At 44.9% G+C, this 26,821-nt stretch overlaps 1 protein-coding gene across 2 annotated transcripts in view; it reads right to left on the reverse strand.

The window, feature by feature from the left end:
- Positions 1-26,821, reverse strand: part of CACNA2D3 (calcium voltage-gated channel auxiliary subunit alpha2delta 3) — an 853,665-nt gene that overhangs the window by 183,392 nt on the left and 643,452 nt on the right. For both annotated transcript variants that reach the window (XM_081073057.1, XM_081073056.1), the window contains one exon: positions 24,928-25,002. In XM_081073057.1, the coding sequence (XP_080929183.1) occupies positions 24,928-25,002 (75 nt within the window). The remainder of the gene's footprint in view (positions 1-24,927; positions 25,003-26,821) is intronic.

Consider the following 26,821-nt stretch of genomic DNA (forward strand, 5'->3'; position numbering starts at 1 on the left):
AGTCAACTCTTGGATGGATATGAATTCACCTAGTGGACTCCTTGGCTCTAACCACACCAGATGCAAAGCAGAGATTTTCTTCTCCTTGGATTGTATGTGTGTGGGTTGGGGGGAGAGCCTTTTCCTCTACTCTAAAGCTTTAAAAACCACCCCTTCATAACACAGGAAAGAGCGTCTTACATATGTTTACCAAATACCTAGTGGTATTGCTGTGTTTTATAGTTCTCCCACCCCTACCTCCTGTCTCAAATATACTCCATACTCCTTGGCTAGGCAACAAAAAGCACTGATCTCCGCAGTTGGGTTCAACATCGTGGTAACAGTTTGCAGACACACACACCCTCCTACCTGCCGTCACACTGGCCACAGCAGCCTCGAGCTAAGCATGGATGCTTCATCCAGAGTAGGAGTGGGTACTGGGAATCACTGCCGCATTTAATGGCCATCAGGCCATTTCTCTGGGAAAGCTGACGAGTGCATTAATAACTGTAGATGTCATTTTAGTTCCCCCCGAAAAATAATCACTGGTGTTAGTCACCCTGTAAGCCTACCATTTTATCAACTGGACATTCATGTGTCCGGACGTTCCTGTGTCTTGGGGCCTTTCATGTTGGCAGTCGGGGTGTTTATAATGTAGGAAAGTCTGCCCTCTACTGCAGGCTAAGGAAAAGCAACCCTTTTACAAGTTCCTAAGCTATGGCTAAAGGCATATGGGGTGGGGGGCGGTATATATATGTATACGCACACACACACACACACACACACACACACACACACACACAGACTCACCGGGGGTGCCAAAAAATGTATACACATGACTTGTATTCATCTTTTGCTATCGATATATATTATTACAATTTTAATATATTTTTTCCTTTCTTAAAATGTGTACACATTTTTTGGCACCCTTTGTGAATATACGTGTGTGTGTGTGTGTGTATGTATAGTTTTCTTTTCTTTTTCGCTTTTGTCTCTGAATTGGTCATCTTTTGATTTAATTAGTAAGGTTCTATGTGAGATACAGTGTCCCTAAGTGTTTCAAGATCTCAAAACCACAGGTTACTATTTTGGACACTGCTTGGCTACGATGGAAACAGGTACTACGAAGGCACACCAGACATGAGGGAGAAAATCCCTGCCAATAGGTTGACCTGAACAGGTCTACACTGGCCCCCAGTGAAATCTAGGGGACAGAGACCAGACAGTGAGTCACTATGGGGCCAAACAGAGCCAGGGGGTGTTTCCTGCTCTCTTTTTTTCTGTATTTCGACTGCGTTTCAGGAACCCCGAGACATCTCTGGATTCTTCCCACCCCCAACACCCAGGAAGGACTCCTCGCCTCTAAGGAGCAGTGGGCCTTGACCACCCCTGGTCAACTGTCCTCACACTCCTTTCTCTCAGGATTCCAATGAACAGACGTTCACGGTCAGTTTTATGACGTCAGCTCCACTCCAGATGAAGAGGAAGGGAAGTGGTTCCCTCAGAAGCTGTTCTAAATGATAGCAGATTCTCAGTTGGATCCTGTTATGGAAAGTTCGTGTATGCATGCAAGCTCTGGTCCTCAGGAGAGTCTCACAGGGAGGCGGCGTGATGGGGGAGGGGCTCATCATGCTCAGACTCCTCCCCGTGAGGCGCTAGAGTCGGACATTCTTGGGTCATTGTTACCTGTGCTAATGGCTCCCAAACCCCATTCTTTAGGAAGAATGATTACTGAGAGCTGCTAGGCACCCCAGGAGTTCCCGTGGGCCAGCTTCTGACTGAACTTGCACAAGTTTTCGGGTAGCCTAATGCTCTGTCTAAACTGTCTTTTTGGTGAAAGTTCTTCCTTTGGTGGCTTCAAAATGCTCCTTCATTCATTTATTCAACCTTCGTTTACTGGACACCTAGTAAGTTTAAGGTACTAAGGCTAAACAGTCAATTAAACAGTGTTTCATTCTTTCCCAAGGACTTGTGTGCAGTTTATCACCCTTACTTCTGCCTCCGTAAGGTCAATTTATCTCCCATCATGCATAGGGGAAGATGGGCTCCAACAAGATAAATAACAAATTCAATAACAAGTTTGATAAGATCATATAGCCAGCATAGGGAAGGACACCCCGGCCTACCTCAGCCCTGACCAACTTTTCATGGCTAAGCTTCATGTTATTTCAACCACTGTTAAAGATCTAAATTAAAAGAAAAGAAAAACACCCAAGTTCCAGAGTACCAAATATTCCTTCATCCTTGTAATACTTTTGTATGAAAAAGTGTCCACCTGTCTTTGCGAGAAGAGGAGAGCATAGGGATCCTGCCACTTTTCGGGCGTGTGACTGAACAAGGCGCCAAGCTACTCTAAGCTTCCTTTCTCTCATTTGCAAAATGGGAACAACAAGAGCACCTCCACAGCCAAGATAGGTTGAGAGGATTCAATAGATACTGTGTGTAAAGTGACAAACACATTTCCAGGCATGAAATAAACCCTTACTATGTAGCGAGCATGATTCCTGAGAGCTGCAACCTTCTTGGGGAAGACACAGGCTCATGGTATACCGGTAGCTGATGTCTCATTTCCAGGAAACAAAGGGGACCCATTCAGTAAGTTTGCAGGTCACTTCTGCAAACCGTAGACAGGCAAGTGATGTTTGTTGAAGAGGATGGTGTCAGACAATCACAAATATATGTCTTCTCTGGGTGTGTTCCTTACACACCAAGAGTGGTGTACTCAGCACCAACTTGGGACTCAAGGCATTCTTGGCAGAAAAAGTTATACATGTGCTAAAGAACCCAAGTCCTTTTAGATGGCATCTGACAAAAGTGGAATTGCAGTGAACCCTTGACTTCTGACCATTCCCGAAGGTCTTTCTTGATTTTTTTTTTCTTTTTGTAACCACTCAAGAAATGCAGTATATTATACTACTGGTAGTCAAGAAACTTGGAGAGATTGGAGAGTGAGGGATGTAAGATTTCCCAGCATACTAATCAATAAGCCACCATATTCCAGCAAGTCTCTATAATTTAGTTTCATTAAAAGAAACAGACAGGACTGGGGATATTCCCTCTGGAACTGCATTTTAGGAATGCCGCATCCCTCTTGTCTGCTTAACCAGGTACGTGAAGCAGGTCTAAAACACTTTCCATTTGGGTCTTTATTAATGGGTTAGCACCTTTAGAATATAAACAGTAATGTAGCAGAGTGACTAATTTGGGTGAGAAGAGGAAGTCAATGGGCCGTTGCATGTATAATACAGGTTGAGCGTGATGAGTAAACTCTAGCATAATGACCCCAAATCCACCTTTATCTTTTCCCCCAGTAAGAAACTTATTAAATGGCTAGAGATCAGACCTTCTTTAGGAAGACACCTGTGCTGTGAATTGCCACCACCCAATTTCCCCACATTTTCCACAGTCATCATTTTTGTTTTCCTACAGGGAACCCCGTGGACCCCACTCTCAATATAGTTAGTGAAGGTTTAGAGGTAGGAACATGTCCTGAGCATGTGAAGACCCAGATTACCTCCAGGATACAGTGCTTAGCTCAGGTCTAGGGACATAACTCGGGCAAACCCAAATGAGACTCTGCCTGGAATGTTTTCCTGGATTTATCTAGAAAAGGAGGTTCTTCATCCATGAGCATCACTAAGGAGGTAGGATGTGAACTTGAACTCTTCATGGCTACCTCTGCCAAAACTTGGAGAAGGCCTTTGTGAGACTGAAGCCAGTGCAAAGAAAGCACAGAACAGCTATGAAAAGAGTCCTGAAAACATGGTGTGCCCACCCGAATCAAGCAGTGCCTGCAATCCCTGTACTTCTGGATGTTTCATGTACCAATGCATTCTCTCCACATGACCCCCTTTTCTCTTTGGAAAGATTCTTTTGAAAGCTGGCTGGACTTCAAGCATAAGTAGTCAACAGAGTTCCAACTTGTATATATTTAGCGCCTTTATTAGTCTTTTTTCAATAGACTACTTTAAAAGTACATTTTAAGTGAAATGTTCGCAAACTTTGGTACTCTTATGATTATTTATGAACATGTGATTTGCAAAATATCTCACTGTTAGTTAAGATAAATTACTGGGTTTAAGCACGGCTTATCCCCTGTACATGCTTTGCCCCCCAAGAGGACACATGTGTGGCCAGAGTGAGAGTGACAGAAAAAGAACTAAACTCTCGAGTCTCTGAATCACAGGCCAGCTTTCCCCCATCCCATGGGATTTGGCCTGGGACAGATCCCAGGTCCACTAGCCTACACTCCCTCTTCCCCTGCGTGAGGCTCTTGTTACTGGGGCCGAAGCATCGTATATGGCATTTGTTAGTGTATCTGTAATCTGTAACTTCCTTTGAAAATGTGATTAACGAATTGCAAACGGTTTCCAAAGGTTTATAAACAGATACTTTGAGAGCCACAGGTAGGTCTGTAGTTTTTGGTGCCTGTTTTATGAAAAAAATATGTGAGGGAGAATTTAATAAGGAAAGATATTCTGTGCTATGAAATACTTTGAGGTGGAGTTTTAAATAAAGGCCAGATGTGGCGAACACACAAACCAGCCTGTGGCCTAGAAGAATGGGACAAGAGGGTAGCCATCTGAGGAGTGAGCTGCAACCATCCAGGCACATGCCTAAGTGCCAGAACCTTCTCTGCAATGTTTAATTGTCTGGCTGTGAGCCCCCTTTCGTGTTCCATGCAGACTGACATTGGAAGTGTAATGGGATGGGCTAAGGTAATGGCCATGTCAGTGTTGGTTTGAAAAAACCCTAAAATGGCTTTGCTTTTTGTGTGTTCTTTTTGGTAGGCACCAGAGGAAATCAGCTACACACATCCATGTAGCCTCTGCAAAGCAAATATTATGTGTTAATAATTGATAAACTGTACGTGCTGCTCCATGCTGCCAACAGGAAGGAAGGAGATGGGGGTGGGAGGCCCACAACTGGAGAGGAGGGAGCCTTGCTCAAAGCTAATGCCATCTGCAAAAGGGGTGTGGCCCAGGGCCAGGAGCCAGCCGTCGTCTGGGCAGATGTTTCTCTCCCAGGGCAGCCACAGTGCGCAGCTGGGAAACACCTTGGCCGCATCCCATGAGGTTCTGGCCTCATCTTGTCTCAGACGCTAAAGTGGCCATTTCAGGAGGAGAAAAGGAGGCACCTCTTCTTTCTTCCACACACAAGAGTAAAGGCCCTAATGGCCACTGGGCACTTCATTCTTTCACTCCTTCATCCCCTCATTCCCTTACTTGCTCATTTGTTTACTCCCATCCCCCAAAATACTGTTGGACACTGACTATGAGCCTTAGACACATGGAGAAGCTAGTTGAAGACGATGGTTCTCAAGTTGAAGCTGATGCTTCAGCACTGTGAATCTGGTCAGTTAGGAAAGCGATTACAAGCCAGGGCCCCAGAGTCAGGCTCACACGCTAATCAGGTTTCCACCGATAGGCTGTGTGCTCCGCTGGGGCTAGCGAGCACTTACTCGTCTAGCGGATGAAGGTAATGGGTTTCAGTGCACAGGGCGGCGTGAGAAACAAACACATACAAGTGTGACTGAACACAGACTGCCTATGTCCTAACACTCAGGGCTGAGACCATGTCCACTGGCCCACACTGACGGCGGATGCTGTCTGTCACTGACTTAGGACACACAGCAGCCCCAGCCTCACGCATTCATCCCTACAGAGGACATTCACAGGATAAAATGGGTCTTAACAGCACAGTGGTCTATGAGTTGTATTCCTTCAAAGAGGCAGCTCAATCTGATCTGGTGGCCAGCTCTTGTCAATGTCAAAGAGAAGATTCTCAGATAAGGATGGGGTTTTCTGGCCAGGTGGCCAGGCAGGCTCGTGGCAGAATGATAGTCTCTTCCCTTAGAATTTACAAATTAGCATTTGTGACTGTCACAGCATGTCCAGCCTCAGAGGAGGGGGGCCTAGGGAAAGGGGCTCCCAGTGGCAGTGGCAGCCATGACGCTCCTGGCTACAGTCTAAACAATCTGAACGTTTGCTGGTTTTTAAGTTTTTTGTTTGTTTGTTTGTTTTCCTGATTGCCCATGTAATAACTGCTCATTGTAGAAAATTTGGAAAATATTGAAAAGAGCGAAAAAAAAAGAAAATTGCCGTCACTACTACAATGCAGGGATCGTCACTCGATACTCAGTATTCTGCTATCTTTCCCAAGGGGTAAGTACTTTGAGCAGTTACTGTTTTCAGTTTTCTAAGTTCATTATTTCTCTAACAAGGAATTTATAAAATGTAGCGACCAATCTGTTTTGCTGTAAGTCACAGCCTTTAGCATACACACACACACACACACACACACACACACACACACACACAAAAGCAGAGGTTTCCTGCTGGCCGGCTTCCCCCTCGCCTCTGTCACTTTCCTGAAGAGTGTTTCTTGTGCCAGGCACTGTGTCAAGCATTGTACATATCTCATCTAATTCTCACAACTCCAAGGGAAGGATAATCGCTTCCCAGGTGGGAAAATGCAAAATCCAGGGATATGCGTACATCACTTGGTGACATGCTAATAGGCAGTGGAATCGAGTTCAAAACCAACTCTGCCTGGTTTCTGAGCCTCCGGTCCTCAGCACCTTCTGCACTGCCATCCTTGCTGTGGTCTCCGTACTAACGCAGGTCCTCAGCCCAGATGGGAGGGCATATAGCAGGCACGTTACTCCTTGCAGAACCACTCTGGAAGTCAGATCCCACCAGCTATTCATATCTCTGTTAACAACAGACTCGTTTGGGCTGCCCTGAAACTGGCCTTGGTGGCCAAGGACGCAAGCCTCAGTGGTAGATTTAAGAACAACTACAATATACTGAGTATCATGCCACACACCCAATGTACAATGTGTATAACCCAGTAACCGCTATCCAATTCAGGGCCTCAGAGGAGCCTTGCAGGACCTGGTGATGTCGCTGCAGCTGTGATCTCCATGGGAGTTGTGCTGGCCTCTTTGTGTGTGACCCCATAACAGACTTTTCTAGAGGAGATACGTGACGGGATGACCCAGACATTATGCCGAGAGAGAAATTCTGATGAGTCTGTTCATCAGAGGGGAGATGAAATCCTTCATGTTCATGGAAAGATGAAAAGCCCAGATACACCGGAGGGAAACAGGGCCGTGAGGGTGTGTCCAAAAGCAGCCGGAAGGTGGGAGAGAGGCAACAGGGCATGTTGAGACAACAAGCCTTTTCCTTTTTCTAAAAGGTACCATGCTCTTATTAATTAATGTTTTTAAGTGTCTCAAAGATGAAAAGTCCTACGTGCTCTCTTAGTGTGATTACAAAATCCTTTTGATCACTGTAAAACTAAAACAGCTTTGGTATTTTTTAAAGAAACATCAATTAACAGGCCGCTTTGAAAACCCAAATGACCTTTATCTTAATCAGTGCCCTCTGAGTCTCCGTGAGTCATACACACTGTGTGTGGGGAGGAGGTGGCCCAGCCCTGCCACCATTTTTGTAGGTCAAACATGGCTTACTACACAGTGGCTGGATTTAAATTCCCATTCTCAAAAAGTCAGCCTGTCCTATAATAGCAAGCTAGTCACGAAAATAAAAATCGTGTCAAGTGATTGGGCTGGGAGGAACTTTTTGTGCCAGCAAAAGGGCAGGGAACAGGGGATTCTGATGCAGGGGGGATATTGGCCTCTGCCTGCCTGCTGACTCAGGTAAAGGGGGGATGCGAAGACCAACTCTCAGCAGAGAAAAAACAAGTACGGATACTTTGTGCAAAATCAAGATGCAAGTGGGCACCTGGGAGAAAGCTACTCTGGTGAATTAGAACAGTTTGAGACAAACCCCTCTCTGAAGTCTCCTGAGCAAAGGTTAGATACAAGACAGCCTTCAGAATGAATTTCAAATAGCGTTACACTCAGTTCTTGAGCACAGACATGTTCCATATTCCGATTATGTTCTGTATTTCATATAAAGATTTCCAATACCACGGAGTTGTTAGGAGATTATGTTGAGGGTAAAAAGAGGACCTCTATAATTTGAGAGTATGTGACATTTGACAAGCAAGTATTTTTTTGTTTTGTTTTGTTTTGCATTTATAGATCTTAAGGTGGCATTATTCCTTTGAGAGATTAATTATTTATCACAAGACCCTTGGGTATGTGGAAGCTGTCAGACCATTTTGAACAAGAGCCAGAACCGGTCAGTTTAGCCACTGCCAAGAGAATGCATTTCCTTATTCACTCAAGGGTAATCAGAAAATAGTGTCAATCAACACTGTAACACAACATTTTAGCCTCTGAATGATGCCGTGGAGTGAATCCCGCAGTCAGTAATGTTCCTAATGCCTCGCCCCAGTCCCATCACTGAGAAAAGGAGTCTAGTCTGACTATCTCAGCTTAGAGGGATGGCAGTCAAAACTGAGAGATCGCTCAACTTCAAGATTTTTGTGCTAAGTGACATGACGGGAAGGAAGAGGACAGTGAATTTGCAAGCGAAGTACGAGTAAACAGAAATTCAAAAAAGAGGGAAAAGAATCCTTACTTCAAAGCCAGCTGCCATTACCCTCAACTCTGCTTTATGCCTGTAACCATATCAGCCCAGGGCAGACTGCTGCGCCTTCATCAAACGTGCATGTGTGTCCGTGTGTGTCATTTTATTTAGGGAGCTGCTTAACATGATATGATAACATTCTTTTATTTCTCTTTTTTTGCTTATATTTTTATAGATAATCGTGAAGGAGAGGGAGACACAAATGGCTCCATCTTTATGGCCATGTTGTCTATGAGTTTCTCTGATCCTTCCAGCTAAAGTCTCTCTCCCTTCTCTTCTGGGTGGCCCTTGTTCTGTACCTCCCTGAGGACGCAACTTTGCAGCATAAACATGCATGTGGCCATGTTTTCGACCAGACTGCTCTCTGCCCTAGTTAGGCCTTGACCACCAAACTCAACAGGTTCTCATCCGTCATTGGTCCCTCCAGACCACTGGACTGGCAACTGAAGAAAATGTTCAGTTTTGATTTTTTTGTTGTTGTTTTTTTTTGGCGAGTGATCCTCAATTCTGCTGATGTGTCTTTTAAAAAGTGTTTCTGGATGTGCGCTGGTATGACTAAGGCCAAGAGATTTCTGATGTCACTCATGACTCATAGGAAAGCCAATGGCACCCTGGTAAGGCTGACTGAGTCCTCCGGATCTTATATTTATCTGTGATAACAGACATGTGGCAGAGGCTGAAAATGGCAAGTGTAATCAGAGAAAGAGGCCAGTGGGCCTGGCAAAGCAGACAGAGCTCAGTAACAACCACATCCATTGTTTCTAACTAAGTGTCTCTTGTAATTGAATCACATCTCTCCATCCCTCTTGCCACCAACTTATTGTCAGCCACCATGATACCTCTCCCCTGGATGAGGGTGAGTGTTTCTAATCACCCTGCCTGGAACCCACCCCTCCAATTCATTCTCCAGGACCCAGCCAGGCAGATTCTTCTGCTCCCCAAATCAGGTCATACCACTGGTCTGGAATGCTCATGGCTCCTCATGTCTTATAGGATGATGTCCAACATTCCAGAATGCCACAAGTTCCCATCACTCTGATTCTGCTGGCTGTTCTGGCCTCTCTCTCTCACCACTTCCCGCTCTCAAAATACTCCCCAGCGAGGCTGAACCAGCTGTGAAAAATGTTATTATCATTCCTGCCTTCAGGCCACTGTACACACCACTCCAACTGTTTCCAACATTCTGCACCCCAACTCAAAGTCAAGTGGCCCCTTAGGGCTCAGCGGAGTCAGCTGCAATGGAAGTCCTCACTGGCCCGTCCTTCCTGCACTCTCCTCAGTCTCCCATGGAAGCCCCATCTCCACACCCATCACGCTGGACTGCCAATGAGTTGCTTACTTGCCTGTCTCCCTGACTGGGTCCCAAGCATCTTTGGGAAAAAGGCTATTTCTTGTTCAGCATCAAACTTACACTGCCTAGGAGAGGGCCTGGCAAAAGAGTGGGTTCTCCATGAATACTTGATGAACGAGTGAACAGAGTAAATGAACAAATTAGGATGTGTATTCACTTAATGAACACATGCATAACACGTACTATGTGCCTGGTCCGTTCTAGGCATTTTGTGAACATGAACTCGTTGAATCCTCAGAACAAGCCCAGGCAGTAGGCATTCCTTTTGTCCTCATGTTTTAGTGAAGGAAACTGAGTCCAGGGAGGTTGAGTAACTTGTCCGAGGTCACACAGTGGCAGAGCTGAGGTTGACCCCAGACATCTGGCCTCAGAGACTGCTCTGATCCATGGAGAAATGTGTGCCAGTGGACCTGAGATTGCTGCCTGCCTGAGATGTGTCCTGCCAGGGCACAGAAAGGGGATGATGGCAAGGTGACCTGTGGTTATCATCAACCAGCTCCCTGTAAATCTGCATGAAGCAGAGGTGAGCCCCAAATTACCTCTCAAAGGAGTGTGTGTGTGTGTGTGTGTGTGTGATTTATATTTGTATTTAAGCCTGGATGAAATAGGCTTCATTTAAGGAGTGGGCAACCCATATTACTCTCAAACCTGCTGCAGTACCAGGAGTCAGATAAATGCTTTCCCTCTCTTGGTTACTCCCAAATCCTCTTCCTGGAGTGAGGTGAGAAACTCAGACTTTGGGGGAGAAGTAGGCATTTAGGAGAACTAGAATATCTTAACTGATTCTAAGACACCAATTACATTTCTAAAATCCCTCCCCCTCTTCACCGGGGAGATGCAATAATACTTTGTGATGCCTGTCAGCTTATGAATATCCCAGATAAACCCTCTACCTGATTTTTCTCCTCTTTCATCCGTTTAGCCTTCCCATCCCCAAGAAACTGAGCTTAGCTCACTGGGCAATCCCTTCCGCTTGGACACATATATGCCAAGCAAAGACCCTGCCTTGAGCGTTCCTCAGCATAGGGGTCTTTGGGCTCTTTACATGGAGTAACTGAGTGTGTGCATGTGCACACACGTGTGACTGTCTTCCTTCTAGATGATAATCTAGATTTGTCTCTTGACAAGTCTGGCTTCAGCTCTGTCTGGGGTGAACTTTGTGTCTCTGTCTGTTGGACTCTAGTTTCATAGTCACTGGATGCAAGTGGGAGAAGTCCCTGTGGCTCTGGTAATGTCCCCTTGACTTGGTCTTCGGAAGATCCCCATCCTTCCAGGAAGCAACAGATTTCAAACGTGAACCCAGAGCTCCTGGGTTGAGGAATTTTGGTCTTGGCCAGCTGATGCACTAAAATGTTCAATCCTGAGAAATCCTCAGCCACAGACCAAAGAAACAGCAGCTATCATGTTATCTACCTGGTACGTACGTGTGTGTGTGTGTGTGTGTGTGTGTGTGTGTGTGTGGCGGGGGAGGGGGGCTGTCAGTAGAGCAAGGGCAGGGATAGATCCTGCCCCAAGGAGAAAGGGGCAAATGAGACTGAGATACTCCAAGGAAAACCCTGCCTGGCTTTAATGGAACTACTTTCTTGAGTCAAAATTCTAAATGTATTTAATGTTTCCCTGGCCCTGCAAACATCCATGGAGAATGTGGAAATGGCACCTGGGAGGTATGTTCACAAACATACGTGCCTGTGGCAGAGTTATGAAAGTTGAGTGAAGAGCTAATGGTTCTGGCAGCTTCTCAATAAAGTGTAATGGTCAGTTCAGGGTGTGATGGGGATTAAATGATTGTACCCAAAAGCCCATGGTCTCAACCTTTTTATTTGCATTCTTTGGGTCTTATCATTTAGGATTATGTAAAAATGACAGCTGCTTATAATTATTTGGAGGTTTGAGCTGCAATAATTAAAAACAGCTGCCTTTATCTTACCGCTACCAGACTTAACCCTGCAAAGTTGGGTCTACTGAACTTCAAAGAAGGAAGCAAGAAATAAAAGAAAACGCCACACATTACTAACAAATTTCTAGTGATTCATTTAAATGTATAACCAGTTATTCCAACAGCCTTCAAACCTTTAATTATCTTTTAAATATATATAATTTGGGACTGCTAATTAGATAGCAATTTAATGCTCTCATGGGGATTCAGATGCGCTGTCTTTCTAAAATGTAAACTCGGGGAGGAATAATCATTGGCATTCAAATGATTGAATTCTTCAGTCATTCAAATGAGTGTGGGCATCTACACTGTTGAAATGATCTGAACATTCTGCTGTCAGCCCCAGCTGTAGGTTTGGATGGGCTCCTCCATACATGGAGGGTAAGGCTTGGTTTTCTCCTAGTCCAAGTCCAACCCTCTGGAGGGAAACAAGTCAGAGCCTGGGGGAAGCCTAACATCACTAAAGCAGCTCAGTCAAGTCTCCTCTTAGATGCAGATGGCTCTGCTTTCCTTTTTGAAGGAGGGATAAACTTTCCCGGAATTTATAGTTATGAAAGCTTTCATGTTCCCTTCCCAGGAGTTCTCCATGCTGGTAGGCCTGCTATTGTCTGGACAGTTAACATTTTAATTAATAACTCTCTCCCCACAACAGGCTGCTTGCAGAGGGAGGAGGTGAAGATTTCACTCTTCCTTGAGCTTCCACTTCCTGTGTATTCCTACCCCTGTTGAGATGGGCCTTTAAATTATATAAAGATGTGCATCACATGGAGAAAAGCAATTGATCAATTAGATGACATTGGGCAATGATAGAAGCCAGCTCTCCCATCTCAGTCTCACAACATGGCTAGGGTTTGCATTCCTGAGCCGGGGCTAGTAGCTAGCAGCTGAGGCTCATTTCCCCCCGAGGGGAAGGAGGTGCAGACAAATCTATAGGAATTTTTAAGAGATCATTATTCAACACATTGCATGTAATTACATTTTGATGAGCTTTTTATTGCTAATTCATCATCCGAGATGGGGCACTCTAGATATGAAATTAATCTAGTAAACCAAAGGTCAGAGTGTGTCCAGTGAAAAGAAAAGCTTTGTCCGCATCCAATCCTTTTCCAAAACAATAAAGAAGCAGAGTATCCTCTCTCTAACCCAAATTTCCTTAAAGCGCCTTCTCGATTACTGACAGCACAAAGCCAAGGCTTCCTGGTACTTCTAAGTGCAAGTGTGGATGCTCCCAGCAGGCTGGTGTGAGGGGAGAACGTGCAGGGGTCTGAAGTAGAGGGAAAATGTGCCTATGCCATCATGGCATTGTTGCAAAAGTCTGTGTGGCTGCACAGAGAACTGTAGTTGAAGCGCTAGAGAAAACCAAATTTTGCAAAAAAAGAATCAGTCCGACGGGTATCTTGGCATGAGTCCTTTCTGAAGCAGACCCAAACACCAGGATTCAAGGGTCAGGTTTTTGCTTGAAATGGGTTCCCAGGAAATGCCTGTAGGGACATAGCGAAATGACTCAGAGACAGGGAAGGGCAGGCAGCCAACACAAGGTGCATCATGGAGCATGTCAGCACTGGGCAATGGGAGCTGAATCCACCGGGGGCTCTGGGAGCAGGGTGGGGCAGGCCCCTGGAGGGATCCCACCTGAGAGGTGGGGGGCTCCCCAGTCTTTGGTGGAGGGATGCTGCTCCTGGCCCATCTGGCCTGCGGCATGCCTGAGAAGAGTGGACTCCAGAAGCCAGAGAACATCTTCACCCAGGTGCTGGCAGCTGCAAGCCAGGCTGGCATGTGTGGGAACGGTGAGGGCTGAGGGGTCATAGGCAGCATTCACAGCAACTGATTTGCTAAGCATGTTCCCCAATAGGAATTTATCAATAAAACCTCAAGTCACTCTTCCTTGTCCTTTGGAAGTCTGTCCTAAATCTACCAATAGATTCCAGACATAACATTGACTATCCTCACACCTTAGGGGCTTAGCATACACGGTTCCCTGCGCCTGAACCAGTCGCCACATTTTGGCACAGGGATTTTCCTGAGGGCTTCAGGGCACAGCTGAAAATGACATCCCTAAGAAGGGTGCTCCCTGACCATCCAACGAAGCGAGGTGCCTCTCCCCACTTTTTTTTTCTCAGATCCTTGTTTTTTTTGGAGAGAGTTTATCCAAAATGTGTAAAACTTTTTGTTTGTTTACTTAAGAGCTTTTAAACACATCACTTCTCCATGAGATTGCAAACACCAAATGAAGGGGGAATTCTGTCTGACTTGTTTTATCACTAGATCCCGGCATCTAACAGAGTGCTTAGCACTTGAGAGGTGTTCAATAAATACATGCCAGATGAGGAAAGGAACAGTGGGAGGGCAGGAGAGAGGGAGGGAGAAAGGAGGGAGGGAGGCTCCAGGAGCACCAGAATGAGCAAGTTACAGTTACCTATCCAGGTGTCTGAAAGCCCCTCGGCTGCTCCCAACTGTGCTGGACTGAATTACAAACTGTGACCTAAAGCTTACAGGCTGCAAACCAGCTCCCCGCAGCCTTCCCTAGCTACCTACTCCACAGCTAAACCAAGTCCTTTTATACATTCTACTACTTGTCAGCATTTGCACCCTGGTGCCTAATAATATCCTGTGTCATTGTGTGATCAACCTCTTCTATGTGGATCTCCCCTCCTCTTTATTTATTATTCCATTTCCTCTGCTAGGTCCCTTACCAAGCCCTGGATATACAGGGTGGACAACACACAATCTGTTCAGTGTCTTCAGGTTGCTTGCAGTGCAGTGAGAGGGCACATGTGTCCAAATATTTCTACAGTGTAATGCGGAGCCCAAATTCTAAGGCCTGAGCAAGGAGTCTGGTGGGATAGAGAGAGACCTCTTTGGGTGTAGGGGTGGGGTGGGGTGGAGAGGAAAGTTTTGTGGGGAGGGAGGGAAGAGGTACAGACTATGAGTTCCCTTATTGCAGAGGTCAGAGCTACACCCAACAGTGATTCACAGACCTGGGGAGCTCATGGGTCTATCAATCAGGCTGCTCTGGTTGCAAGCAACAGATATCAGTTCTTAATAATCACTTGAGCAAAAGGGTAATTTACTAGAAGTGTAAATTAATAAGGAACTGATAGAGCATCTTTTCCTCCTGCCTTTCCTTTCCTTTCCTTTCCTTTCCTTTCCTTTCCTTTCCTTTCCTTTCCTTTCCTTTCCTTTCCTTTCCTTTCCTTTCCTTTCCTTTCCTTTCCTTTCCTTTCCTTTCCTTCCCCTTCTTTCTTTCCTCCCTTCCTCCCTCCCTCCCTCCCTCCCTCCCTCCCTCCCTCCCTTCTTCCTTCTCTCGCTTCCTTTTTCCCTCCCTCCCTGTCTTCTTCTTGTTTTCCTTCCTCTCTTCCTTCCTCTCTTGCTTCCCTTTTCTTTTCATTCTTCCTCTTTCCTTCCATTCTTCCTTCTTTCCTCTCCTTCCTTCTCCGCAGAGTAAGGACTTAAGAAAAACAAACCTTCCCTCTACTCTAACGTTTGTATCAGTCAGGGCCCCAGCAGGAAGCACATGGCATAGTCAAGCTGGCTAATTAAGGAAAGTTTAATAAAGAGGCTATTGTAACGTTGTGGGTAGGGTGTAGAAAACTACAAAAAATGGTGCAGTACCCTGAAGCTACAAGCAGTGGAGACCTTTTCTCCCACTCTGCATGAAGGGACAAAGGAAGGAGCAATTACGGGAGCCCACAGAGGGAAAGCTACTGAGTGAGGGAGGCTTTGTGGCTTTAGATTATGTGCAGCCCGTCCCGGAGGATACAGGGCTGAGTCTACACTGACCCCATTCTCCTCTCTCCCTTTCTTGTGGGAGCAGCCCAGAGCAGAGGAGACACTGCTGTGTCCACACAGGTGTGCGTGTGGGGCCGAGAGCAGAGGGAAAGGGAGAGCTGTCTGCAGTAGTGAGGGGAGGCTGTCCAGCTCAACTTTCATTTTGTCAAAGAATCTCATAACACAGCTTCAGAATTGAGAAAAGTTCTTCCAATTGAATAGATTTTATTTTGTGAAAAATGACATTGTCCATAGTCATTCTTTTTTCTTTCTTTTCTTTTCTTTTCTTTTCTTTTCTTTTCTTTTCTTTTTTTTTTTTTTCCTGAAGACTGACTCCAATTTACTTTCTGACTGACAGCCCTTGGGCTAGGCATCAGTTATCCCCTCTGAGATAAGTCCGAACATGCAGGATGCTTTGAGAACAGAAGGAGGCAAAACACATAAGGTGCTCAGCATAGAGCCTGGCCATTAACACCCTTTGGGACAGTTGCATTGTTACTGTTAGTCCTCTATCTGCTAACCCCCATATGCCCTAAGTGTCTAACCACATACACAGCCACAGAACTCGGGGACCAAGAGGCCGTTGAGTTCTTGAGGTTCACAGAACAGAGTGTAACTCTCAACAAACAGAAACCCGGGCACCCCACTAACTTGCCTAATCCCCAGACTCAGGACGTGTAAGTGTTCCCAGTTCAGGGCTGCAATGATTCCATTTAAGCGTCCAGGTCGGGGCAGTTCAAACAGTGCCTTCAACAATTTCATCAAGAGGAAAGCATGCGGGGCTCTGTTTTCTCTTTTGCCAAATGATGTATTTCAAAAGGAACAGGCTCACTACGTGGGGGTCACACAGTCTTGTTTATTTTTTCTCAGAGAACACACTCCTCTGAACAGATACATTTACGAAGCATCCGTTAATTCTTTCTCTTAAGCGGCATAGATTCAGACCAGGCCTAAGCTGGAGTCGTCTGGGCTCTGTTCAGAGAATGTGTGCTGGCAGGGACCGCATCTTTGGGACCTGGCACACGGCGGTGCCCGGGCGCCACCTACTGGGGAGTCTCCTTCAGTTCAGCAACAGCCTGGGCAGAAGGAGGGCCAGGAAGCTGAGGGTTCCAGCATTTGGGAGCCACAGAAAGGTTTGTAAATAAGGCTAGTTCCCCGCCCCACACACCCTGACAGACTAGGGCAGCAGAATGCATGGTTCTGAGACCAGAGAGAAAACTTACGTCTGGTCTGGCCCGAGACAGCGGTCCTGGAGAGAGTGGGGTGCCCCTGCTAAGTGGGAAGAAATGTCCCCCAGAGTGGAACTGTGAATGCAGTCGACGTGCCTGCTACCTCCTCTGGGAAGCCCCCCTGCATGACAAGGCACCTTCCTGGAAAAAAAGCAGACACTTCCCCTATAAGCCCATAGGTCTTCTTGGCCCCTCTGGCCATCGGGGAGTGAGCTTCTAGTGGGCAGGGACATCCTTCTACCTACTTCTATGTCTCCGTTAGTTTGCACAGTGCTTGACTCAAGGAACACCTGATGAATGCTTGCAGACAAGCAGGTGGGCAGAGGAACGGCAGAAAATAGGAGGTATCCATCAATCACGTGTGCTTCAATTTCTGCACCTGACATAGGAAGGACTCAGTAAATGTTTCATGAGTGAATGTGTGGCCCCTGCACTTCTCATTTATTGTAAGAAATTGGTACCTAGCCATTTAGTCATCAGCATCCATCAAACATCATCAAAATCATTCAATAAATATTTACTGACTACATCCTCCAAGCAGCGGCAAACTCCCAGGCATTCACCAGGGACAGTAGGGGAGAGGATGAACACAGAGACATTTCCCAAGAGTGCTATGTGAACCAAGGGAACTAAAGCAGGGGATGTCACGGGGAGTGACAGAACAGGAGAGTGGCTCCTGTGGCCAGGGAGCAGGCATACCTCTCTACAGGGGTGACACCTGAGATGAGACATGGGGGATGAGGACACGCCAGCCGTGGGTGTATCTGACACAAGATTCCAGGTAGAGGGATGAGCAGGCACAAGGATTTAAACCAGGAAGATTTCCGAGACACCAGCAAAAGGACCTGCATGTGGCTGGAGCCCAGGGGAGCATGGGCTGCCACACAAGCTCAGGCAGGGCAGGGAGGTGGTGACAGATGTAGCAGGGATGGGGCTTATGGCCAGGAGTTTGGGGTTTTCTCTCTATGCAAATGGAAGCCACGCCATCTGACTGATGTCTGTGAAAGCCCTCCCCCCACCCCGACTGCCTGCCGAATGAATAGTGCTGGGGTGGGGGGCAAAAACAGGTGCCCAGAGAGGAGCTGAAAGGGAGCTGAAGTCATCCAGGAGAGACAATACGGTGGCCCTAACCGGGGGGTAGTGACAGAGAGAGGCAGATGGGCTTGGGGAGCGTTTTGGAGCCAGATGCAATGGGACAGGAGGGTGGATGATGTGGAGGAGGGGCCCAGGAAAAGCCACACCCACACCTGTTGAGCTAACAAGAACCCTTAGCGCTTACATTGAGCAGTTGTGGATGGCAAAAAGAAATGGAGGAAAATTAACGCAGGCATTGTTGGTCCAAAAAAGAAAAACTATTAGAAAAACAAAAAAGAAAACTATTAGATGTGTGGGAGACCTTACATAATTGAGGATCTGCATCGTGATATAAAAATCACATTTAAACTTCCCACCACAATTTTTTAAAATGATCCAGTCTCCTCACATTGCCTGAGCCAAATCACTTAGACTTTGACGAGGATTCTAATAGTGCTGCTACCATTTAAGCTCCTATTTAAACTGACATTTGATATGCACTGTCTACTTAGCATTCCACATATATTTACATGTGTCCATAGGCATGTCCACTTAATTCCATATGAGAGGACTATGGTATAAGAATATTTATTAGCATGTCCACACGTCAATCCGTGTGTTCATTGACATTCTGCAAGGTCCATCTGTGACCCACGTGTAATAGCAAAAAGGCCTGGCTAAATGACCTGCCTGGCCATACCTAAGAACAAAACAGCAGAATCGACGTTCACAGTGGGACAGGGACAGTCAAAGAGTGACAGAAGTAAAAGGCTGTTGACATCAGACAGAGTTCAGGCTGTGGAGAGCTGGTGGCTGGGACAACAGCGACGTTGGATTCTAGAGGGAGTCCAGAAGATTCTACAATAGGTTAGGAAGATGCCACCGTAATTGCAGAGTTTGAGCTGGTTAAAGAGTTAACCCAAGTTTTACAGAACAACAGAAATGGTGTGGATGTCTGAATATTCTGATTTAGATAAGCAGACAGCTCAGGCTCACCCCATGTGGCTAATGCTTCCTGCCCACTGGCTCATGCTGCACAGTTTGGTTCGGAACTGAACCCACATTGCTGAAATAGGCAGAGATGTGTGGCCAAACCAGGGAGATCATCTGCCCTGTCCATCAACTTGCTGTCCTGAATTCTGGACAGTTCCCCACTTTCACTCTCTGAGAGGCCACAGCCTGCGAGGGAGGGGCCTAGGCCACAATAGGGGAGGCTAAGAAGCCACCAACTGTTTGCAGTGACTTCCAGGATGGAAAAGTGATGGGTGGTGGTAGTGATGAAGTTTGTTGTCATGTACTTTAAGGAAAGAGGAGGTCATATGATCAGTCCCTTTTATCTAGAAGGCTCCACAATGTCTGGTCACACTCTAGAGACCTGTGCTATCACATGGGGCTCAACAGCACCTGAAATGTCGCTCGTCAGAACAGAAATGGGCTGTGTGTGTAAAATACATACCAGGTTTCAAAGATAAGTATGTGAAGAATGTAAAATATCACATTAATAATTTTCATATTATTGTATTTTAAAACAATGTGATTGTGGATTTACTGTGTTCAATAAAACATATTCTTAAACTTAATTTCATCCATTTCTTTTTTGCTTTTTTTAGATGTGGCTACTAGAAAAATTGTAAATTACACAGGCAGCTCGTGTTTGTGGCTCACACGATATGCTTACTGGACCGTGCCAGTCTAGACAGATGCTAACTATAATCATCCAGTGATGACTCTGTTACTTATCCATGTGGCTGTAGAGACCAGGCCTCTTGGTCAGTCCCACCCTCCAACCACTCTGCCTCCTGTCTTCTGAAGAACCAACCAGCGTAACATAGTGAATTTCACACGCCTCGACTGATCTGGGTTAGGGCTCCAGGCTCTGGCACTTTCTAGTCCCCTCACCACCTTATCAATTAGTGCCACAACTTCCTGTATGGAACCTGGGGATATCTGCCTTCCTCGCAGAGAACCCCAGTATCTCAGCCTGGCACTCACAGTTGGCTACAGTCAGACTCCAGGTGCCTACTAGACCCATCTTCCACCCAGGCCTGCCCTCACACACACCCTTCCCTTGAGCCTCTGGGTTTTCCACCGCACCTATATCCTAGGCTTGCTATTAAATGAGTTAACGATTAAAAGCTTTAACACATGTAAAACACTTCAAACAGTGCCTGTCACATAAAAAGGAATCGACAATTTTTTTTTTAAACATACTAAGGCCAACAATAACAATCATACAAAAATGCATCTTCCTGAGTAGTGTCTACAGTTACTCACACTCCTTAAATATTAAATCTTATGCACGCATTAGACTTTGAGTTCTTTGAGGTGGGGCACATCTCTGTAACCGCTCCAAGCAGCTTGCTCAGGCCTAGAACACAGTGGACATTCAGCAAATGCTGAAGGAACGAATGAAGATTTCTCTCCATTATGCCCAGCTCCTATCTCATCTACCACCACATCCAGTGGCCCATGGGACTGGCAAATTTTCATCCAGAATAAAAACCCACCAGCATCCTTCCCCATCTCCTGGGCTTGCAGACACAGAATGAACAGCCTTTGGCAGGTGTCACCATGGGCTTCGTGGGAAGAAGTCCTAGGTTTTGCCTGCCTCAGATTCTTCTGTGGAGCCCTGCCTGCCCTGTGGCTGCTAGAAGGAGGCCTTCTTTATGTTCTCTTGGTGATCTGACAAGGCCCACATTCCGGGCCCCCTTGGGGGAAGGAAATCAACTCAAATATCCCTTTCTTCTAACATGGGAGGGGAGATGGATCACCAAAATATATGAAAAAAAAAAAAAAAAACCAAAAATCTGATCATGCTAAAGATGGTACCTTCCCTCAATGCCCTATTGGGCAAAATGAAAAGAGAGATATTCAGGGCTCCACATTTTAAGAAAAATTCATAAAGCTCTCAAAGACATGGGAAGAATAAAGTGGAAAACAAATCAATCTAGACAGTAACTCTAGGTAACTATATGTTGAAATAGTTTTAACCTGAATGTTAAAGAGTGGTAGAGACCAAGGAAAAAATTCCAGACATTTAATAACCACGCAAAGAACATTCTTCAGGGTCTAACTTGAATCCCACTTGCTGTGCTGCCATCCTACTCCCCACCCAGCGAATAGGTACTGGCCCCCCATCCATGAGACGGCCCCTGGCCCCCTGGAAGATAGCTACATGCAGCTCCAGCCTAACATAGGACCCAACACACCAGGCACCGGGTACATGTTTGCTGGGTCAATGTCACTTAGTGTACCAGAAGTCAAGCTGATGGCAAGGATAGACTGGTTGAGAAACAACTGGAGAAAGACTAAGGGTAGCCCGATTATCAACAGAAAAGAATTCCTTTAGCAGTTCTGCCAATTAAACCAAAGCGAGTCTGCTGAGTAAGGCCCCTACATCTGAGCTGTTTTTGGAGACATTTCATGATTCACACCCAAGTCATACAAGATTAAAGGAAATACTGGATAAAATCAAGCCAAACATTAAGTTCAGGGGGAAGATTTTATTGGACAAATTAGAAAAATATTGGTATTGTGCTTCAGAGAAACCCACCTCTTTCCTCTGGCTGCAGGGGCAGAAAAAATCTCGGTGGCAGATGGGGAGGGAATATAAGTTGTTTTAAGCGAGCTTGATCCATCCTCTCGCACTGGCCACAACCCCATACTCATGCCCAACGTGCTAATCTGGTAGCCTTGGCCAAAACCAAGGGGAACATGCATTTATAATAAGGATTCGATTACGTGGCTGGGCTTGGGAGAAGGCGAGTCAGGTTTGAATGAGGATTCCCTGCCCGAACCCTCAGCAAGCCAAGGAAGCTGCTGGCGGCTGCTTGTCCTTAGCCACGCAGGAGGGTTCTGACCAGGCTGGGTCAAGTCCGGTGCAGATATGTTTCCAGGGGAGACTCCCAAATTACATTATCCCGAAGGACCCAAGGTAAGTGAACATGAAAACATTAGCTTTGGAGATCCCTTTGTTCATTCATCTCTGGGGTCCCTACTATGTGCTGGGTGGACTGGTGATGAGGGAGAAGAAGGGAGAAAGCTTTCTGCTTTTGTCATTCAGGTGAACACATGTACATGCCAGAGCCTGGAGTAGTCTGTCCATGAAGATTGGCTCTTAACTAGTATTCTTCAGTTACTGCAGCTTCTAGTATTATGCTTATTGCTGCCTTAAAAACAAACAACAAAACTTTGGTTTCCTCACATGGTAGAGCTCACATAGAAATTTATAGTACAGTTGTCTAACTGTCTTCTAGACCAGAGTTGGCCAATAAAACTGATAATGTGTGTGTGTGTGTGTGTGTGTGTGTGTGTGTGTGTGTGAGAGAGAGAGAGAGAGAGAGAGAGAGAGAGAGAGAGAGAGAGAGAGAGAGAGAGAGAAGCACAGACAGGTTGAGCCAAGGTTTCACAGACTAAGTTGATGGAAGACTGAAATTAGCATTGAATGAGTCCAAGGACTCTGCATCTGTTCACTTCTGTGTGTGTGTACAATCCCTCATCAATGTTTATTATAATAACCTGAAAAAAGTGAATAATCAAAAAGTGTTCTTTAGCTCCTCCCTAAGCACCCCCCACCACATCCTCCCAACCTTTATAGCAGCTGAGCTTAGAGCAATAGAGCTAATACAACACAAACCGGGCGCTGGGTTAACCACCACCGTCTGTACCGTGTCCTGGGGCCTGCTTTGTCACACAAGGCTCTTTGGTGGCATTATCCCATTTACTCTGACAACTAAGCTGTGATTTGTACACTATAGTGATGGCAGGATTACAAGGGAAAATGATGCTTAGAGAGGCTGTGTGACTTGCCCCAAATCACACAGTTCGGATGTGGCAGGAGTAGGAGTGAAGGGCAACCTGTGTGTTGCTGAAGTTGAGTTCCTTCCACTTCACTGCTGTCTTTTTCCCAGAAGGAAAACATAAAACTCAAGGCATAGTCAACATCCACTTACTGATAACACTCAGATGGGTTAGTTCATGAAATCCTCAATGGTGGGCATCGCTCCAAACCTCTTCTAAAGATTGTGTGGCCACAGGGTCAGGGACAGATACTTGGCCTGGCCATTCCTTACGCTCTTATCATAGACCAACTGCAAAATGGTTCATATGGTTTGAGTTCCCACAGGTGAGAGATGGAGCATTTGCTTGGGCCATTCCCTTTATGGGAACTTGACCTTGGCTGCCACTTTTGGTGAAGTCATTCAGTGCGATGATTCAACAGTGAGAAGAACAGAAATTACATGTGGTGTGGACATTTGCACTGGTAGGAGATGCCCCTGTGGACTGGGGGGGGCTACTTTTCTAAGAGCCTTTCGGCTGCCTTCTCAGTGGCTATAGCTCTGGAAAGTACATCAGATAGACTGTTCGCAAACGGATAATTTGCTGCATGACCAGAAGATATAAAAAAGCAGAAAGGTGTTGTGAGTTGAGTGTGCAATGGGAGCAGCTCATTTCCACTGCAGCACAGAAAGGGAAAGGACCTTGGTGACTTCTGACATCTGGTTCCATTTCATTCATTCTTTAAAGGCTGATAAATGGGAAGCTAATTCACTCACTGGCAGAAGATCCAGGTTTGATTGTTTCATTTACTCTGTTCCACTCCAACTTGGAATAAATAAGCACTAGGAGCCCAGACTCAGCCACACCAAACACGTAACTCCTACCACTCCCAACAGACAAGCCCTACTGGGTGGCTTCGAAATGGGTCAAATGCCAAGCTTTTAGACTTATATATGTTTTTAGACTTAAATGTCCTTACAAGGTCAGTAGCTTTTTTCAGTCAGGCTTTTCAATAATTCTGAGTTACATTTGGAATTAGCTAGCTAGTTAACCCAATCCTTTTCTGATTGAAAAAAAAAAAAAGATTGTTGAAATCAAATATTACCATAATTCCCATCTTAAAGTGTGCATATGGGGTCCACATGATGTGGCCATGACTCCATTAATACCAGGGCGATTAGAGCAAAGTTGGATGATGATGGAGCTCAAACATGAACTTTTCTAAACAATGATTCAAGCGAGAAGCAAACTGGTTCCCACAATGCTTCTCCAATAAACATTTGCATAGCAGGCACTGCCTCTATTTTCTAATCTCGATGAAAGAGAAAAAGGCATCTGGGGGGATGAGTATGTGTGAATATGTATATGAGTATGTGGATGGCTACAAGAAACGGCCTATACATTCTTAACTTTCCAAAGCAGAATTTACTGTATTACTCTTTATACCTTTGTATCTGCTTTCAAATTATCTAAACACATACACACACACCGAAAGCGACCCAAACCCATGGCAGTCACTGCTGATGCCCTTCCAGCATCCACAGGAGATACTCAGTGGACCAGGGCCTCCTACCCAACAAGCCTGGCTGCCCTTCAGTATTCTCCTCAACACAGTGCTCTAGACAGCCTCTCCCCAAAGACTGAGCTGGACGACAATATCATGAGCTGTTCTAGGTTGGGTGTAACCTCACACACTTCAGAGAAAGTGCAAATGATGCTAAAAGAAAATGGTTGACACATCAGGTCTCCAAACAATGCTACTGCATATGGCTTAGGCAGGAAAAGCAGAAAATCTCAACCACTTCAATGAAACCAAAAAGGTACTGTTGAATCCCTTCAACGCAGGAGGCACTGGGTTAGGCAATGTAATTTGGGGGCAAATCCCATTGTAGTGAATTTCCAGGGATCCTGGGTCTAATTTGCTGTATCAAATGTGACCTGCAATAACTCAGTCTCTGGTTGGAGTGAGAGAAACCATTTGTCATACAATGGTACCCATTATTATATGTTTCAAACTGTCTAGAGTTAAAAATAAAAATCACTATACTGGCAGATATAAAATAAATAAATACATGCATATAACTATATACGAATTTATATACAAAAGCAAGATAGTAAATATATATATCCAACATTATTTATGTATTATGTGTCAAAATACTAGTTATAAACTATTAACAACCTTTAGGAGACAATATTATGAATTGAGTTTTTAAGGCAAAAACTGCTACAAAGTATCACCACTGAAGAACTGAAGAAAATATCTTAAAATCATAAAAGGAGAAACACAGAAATAAGTATTCCTCTTACCAGTGGTCTGAGTTCTGGATGCGTCAGGATATATCCATTATTTGTGATTGCAAAGGCATAACCGTGAATCCCTAACTGTAAGAGGAAGTGAGAAAGAAACTTTCATTAGCTTGCTCCCTGGTGAATTCACAAAGCATAAAGCAACCCGACATTTAGTAATTTACAGCTTAAACTTGGCATTCATAACCCTTATCAGCACAATATTTCATTAAAATGAATGCAAGGCGCTGATCCTTGACATTTGGTGGAAATGAAGACCTGTCACAGTATAAGCTCAGCAAATAGCACAATTTAAAATGTCACATCCCCATGTTGCATCCAAAGGCCTTACTTTGATTTATTTAAAACAAAAACAATTACATGAAAAAAAGGAAAAAAAAAAAAGAAAGTGGCCAATGTTTCTGGAAAGACGCTGTGTCCAAGTGAACAGAATTTTATCAACCTCAGTGTCTTCTCTCTACCTGTGATATAAGGAAAGAGGGGGACCTGACTCTGATTCACATCCAGGCTTCCTATAATTCCACACCCATAGGGGCCATCTCAAACCTGCACTCTCCCAGGCAGTCATTTTTCATAATTCTTCAAGGATAAGAGTGTCCCTCCCCCCAGCCTACGGAGGAGCCTGCCAACCCCTTTTATATCCTTTCCTCTTTAAATTGTGAGGCTGCCAAGCTTTTCCGTGCATGCTTCCATCGACACAAAGCCTGGGTAATTTTCAATGCAGAACCTCACTTAATTTATGTTTTCTGACTAAATGGGACTATGGGAAATACTTTGAGAGCAATGAAATGTTTTATTAGCTTTAAAAAGTATGTAATCAAATTTAACACTGCACTTATTTAAATAATAATCCCAGCTTTTTGACAATATTTCTATTACACAGTTGACTGCACCCATTGGCTACAATAAATTTACCTACAAATCATTCATGTATTAAAATGGCCTCTGGCATAAAACTCATACTGATCTCTCCCTCTCTGAAGAAAGAAAATGTAACCCACTTTTGCCAGAGCAGTGAAAGGGGAGAAGAAAAAAAAATCCTCTATTTTTTTCTGACAAGTTATTTCATAGTTCTGAGCCTTCACTGTTACTTTTCTTTAAAATTCTCTGCCACTCACATTCTTGACTATGATACTATTATATGATCCAGACGACAGAGTTTACAAACCAAGAATGACCCTGTCTGCTTCTTAGCTTAACGAATTTAACACCGACAATTAAAAGTTTCCCTTGCATTACACAAAGCAAATATGCACATGGTAGTCAAGGGCAACCGATGTTTTCTCCTGGAGTTACCTTGCACAGCAAGTTTTAATAAGATTCTACTTGACTCCAATGATAAAAGTATATTTCGTTATGCTGTGAAAGATAAACCAGAGATTTCCTATCCTTTGAGATGTATATCGTCTCTTTCATCCTGTGTCTTGGAAAAATGTCAGACACAGTAAACACTGCATTAATTACCATTACTGTGTTCCTGTCTAATACAAACTGGAGGGGTCAAAAAGGACTTGGAGAGTCTGACTTTTTCCATTCAAGGCAAAAGTGGTGTTTGATTGGATTCGAACTCAAAATGAGACCAAATGGTATTTTACAGTGAGCTAATACAGTCAGTGCCTTCTACTGAACATTACTTCAGTTCTTGGTTTGCTTATGGGAAGTGAGACTTAAAAGAAGGTAGAGTTCCTTGCATATGCTCCCTTAATGCCCTTTACTTTTCCTGTATAGCACTTATCAAAATGATAATAAACAATTATTTGTGAGTTAGATTATAATAAGTAATCAAGGAATCAGTCAAAGCCTTTGATTATTTAATGCCTACCTCCCCATCAGAATATAAGTTCCACGATGACCAAGGTCATGCCATGTGGTTAACAATATGTGACGGGGTGGT

Source organism: Rhinolophus hipposideros (assembly GCF_964194185.1).
Source record: "Rhinolophus hipposideros genome assembly, chromosome: 14".
In the NCBI taxonomy this organism is placed as follows: Eukaryota; Metazoa; Chordata; class Mammalia; order Chiroptera; family Rhinolophidae; genus Rhinolophus; species Rhinolophus hipposideros.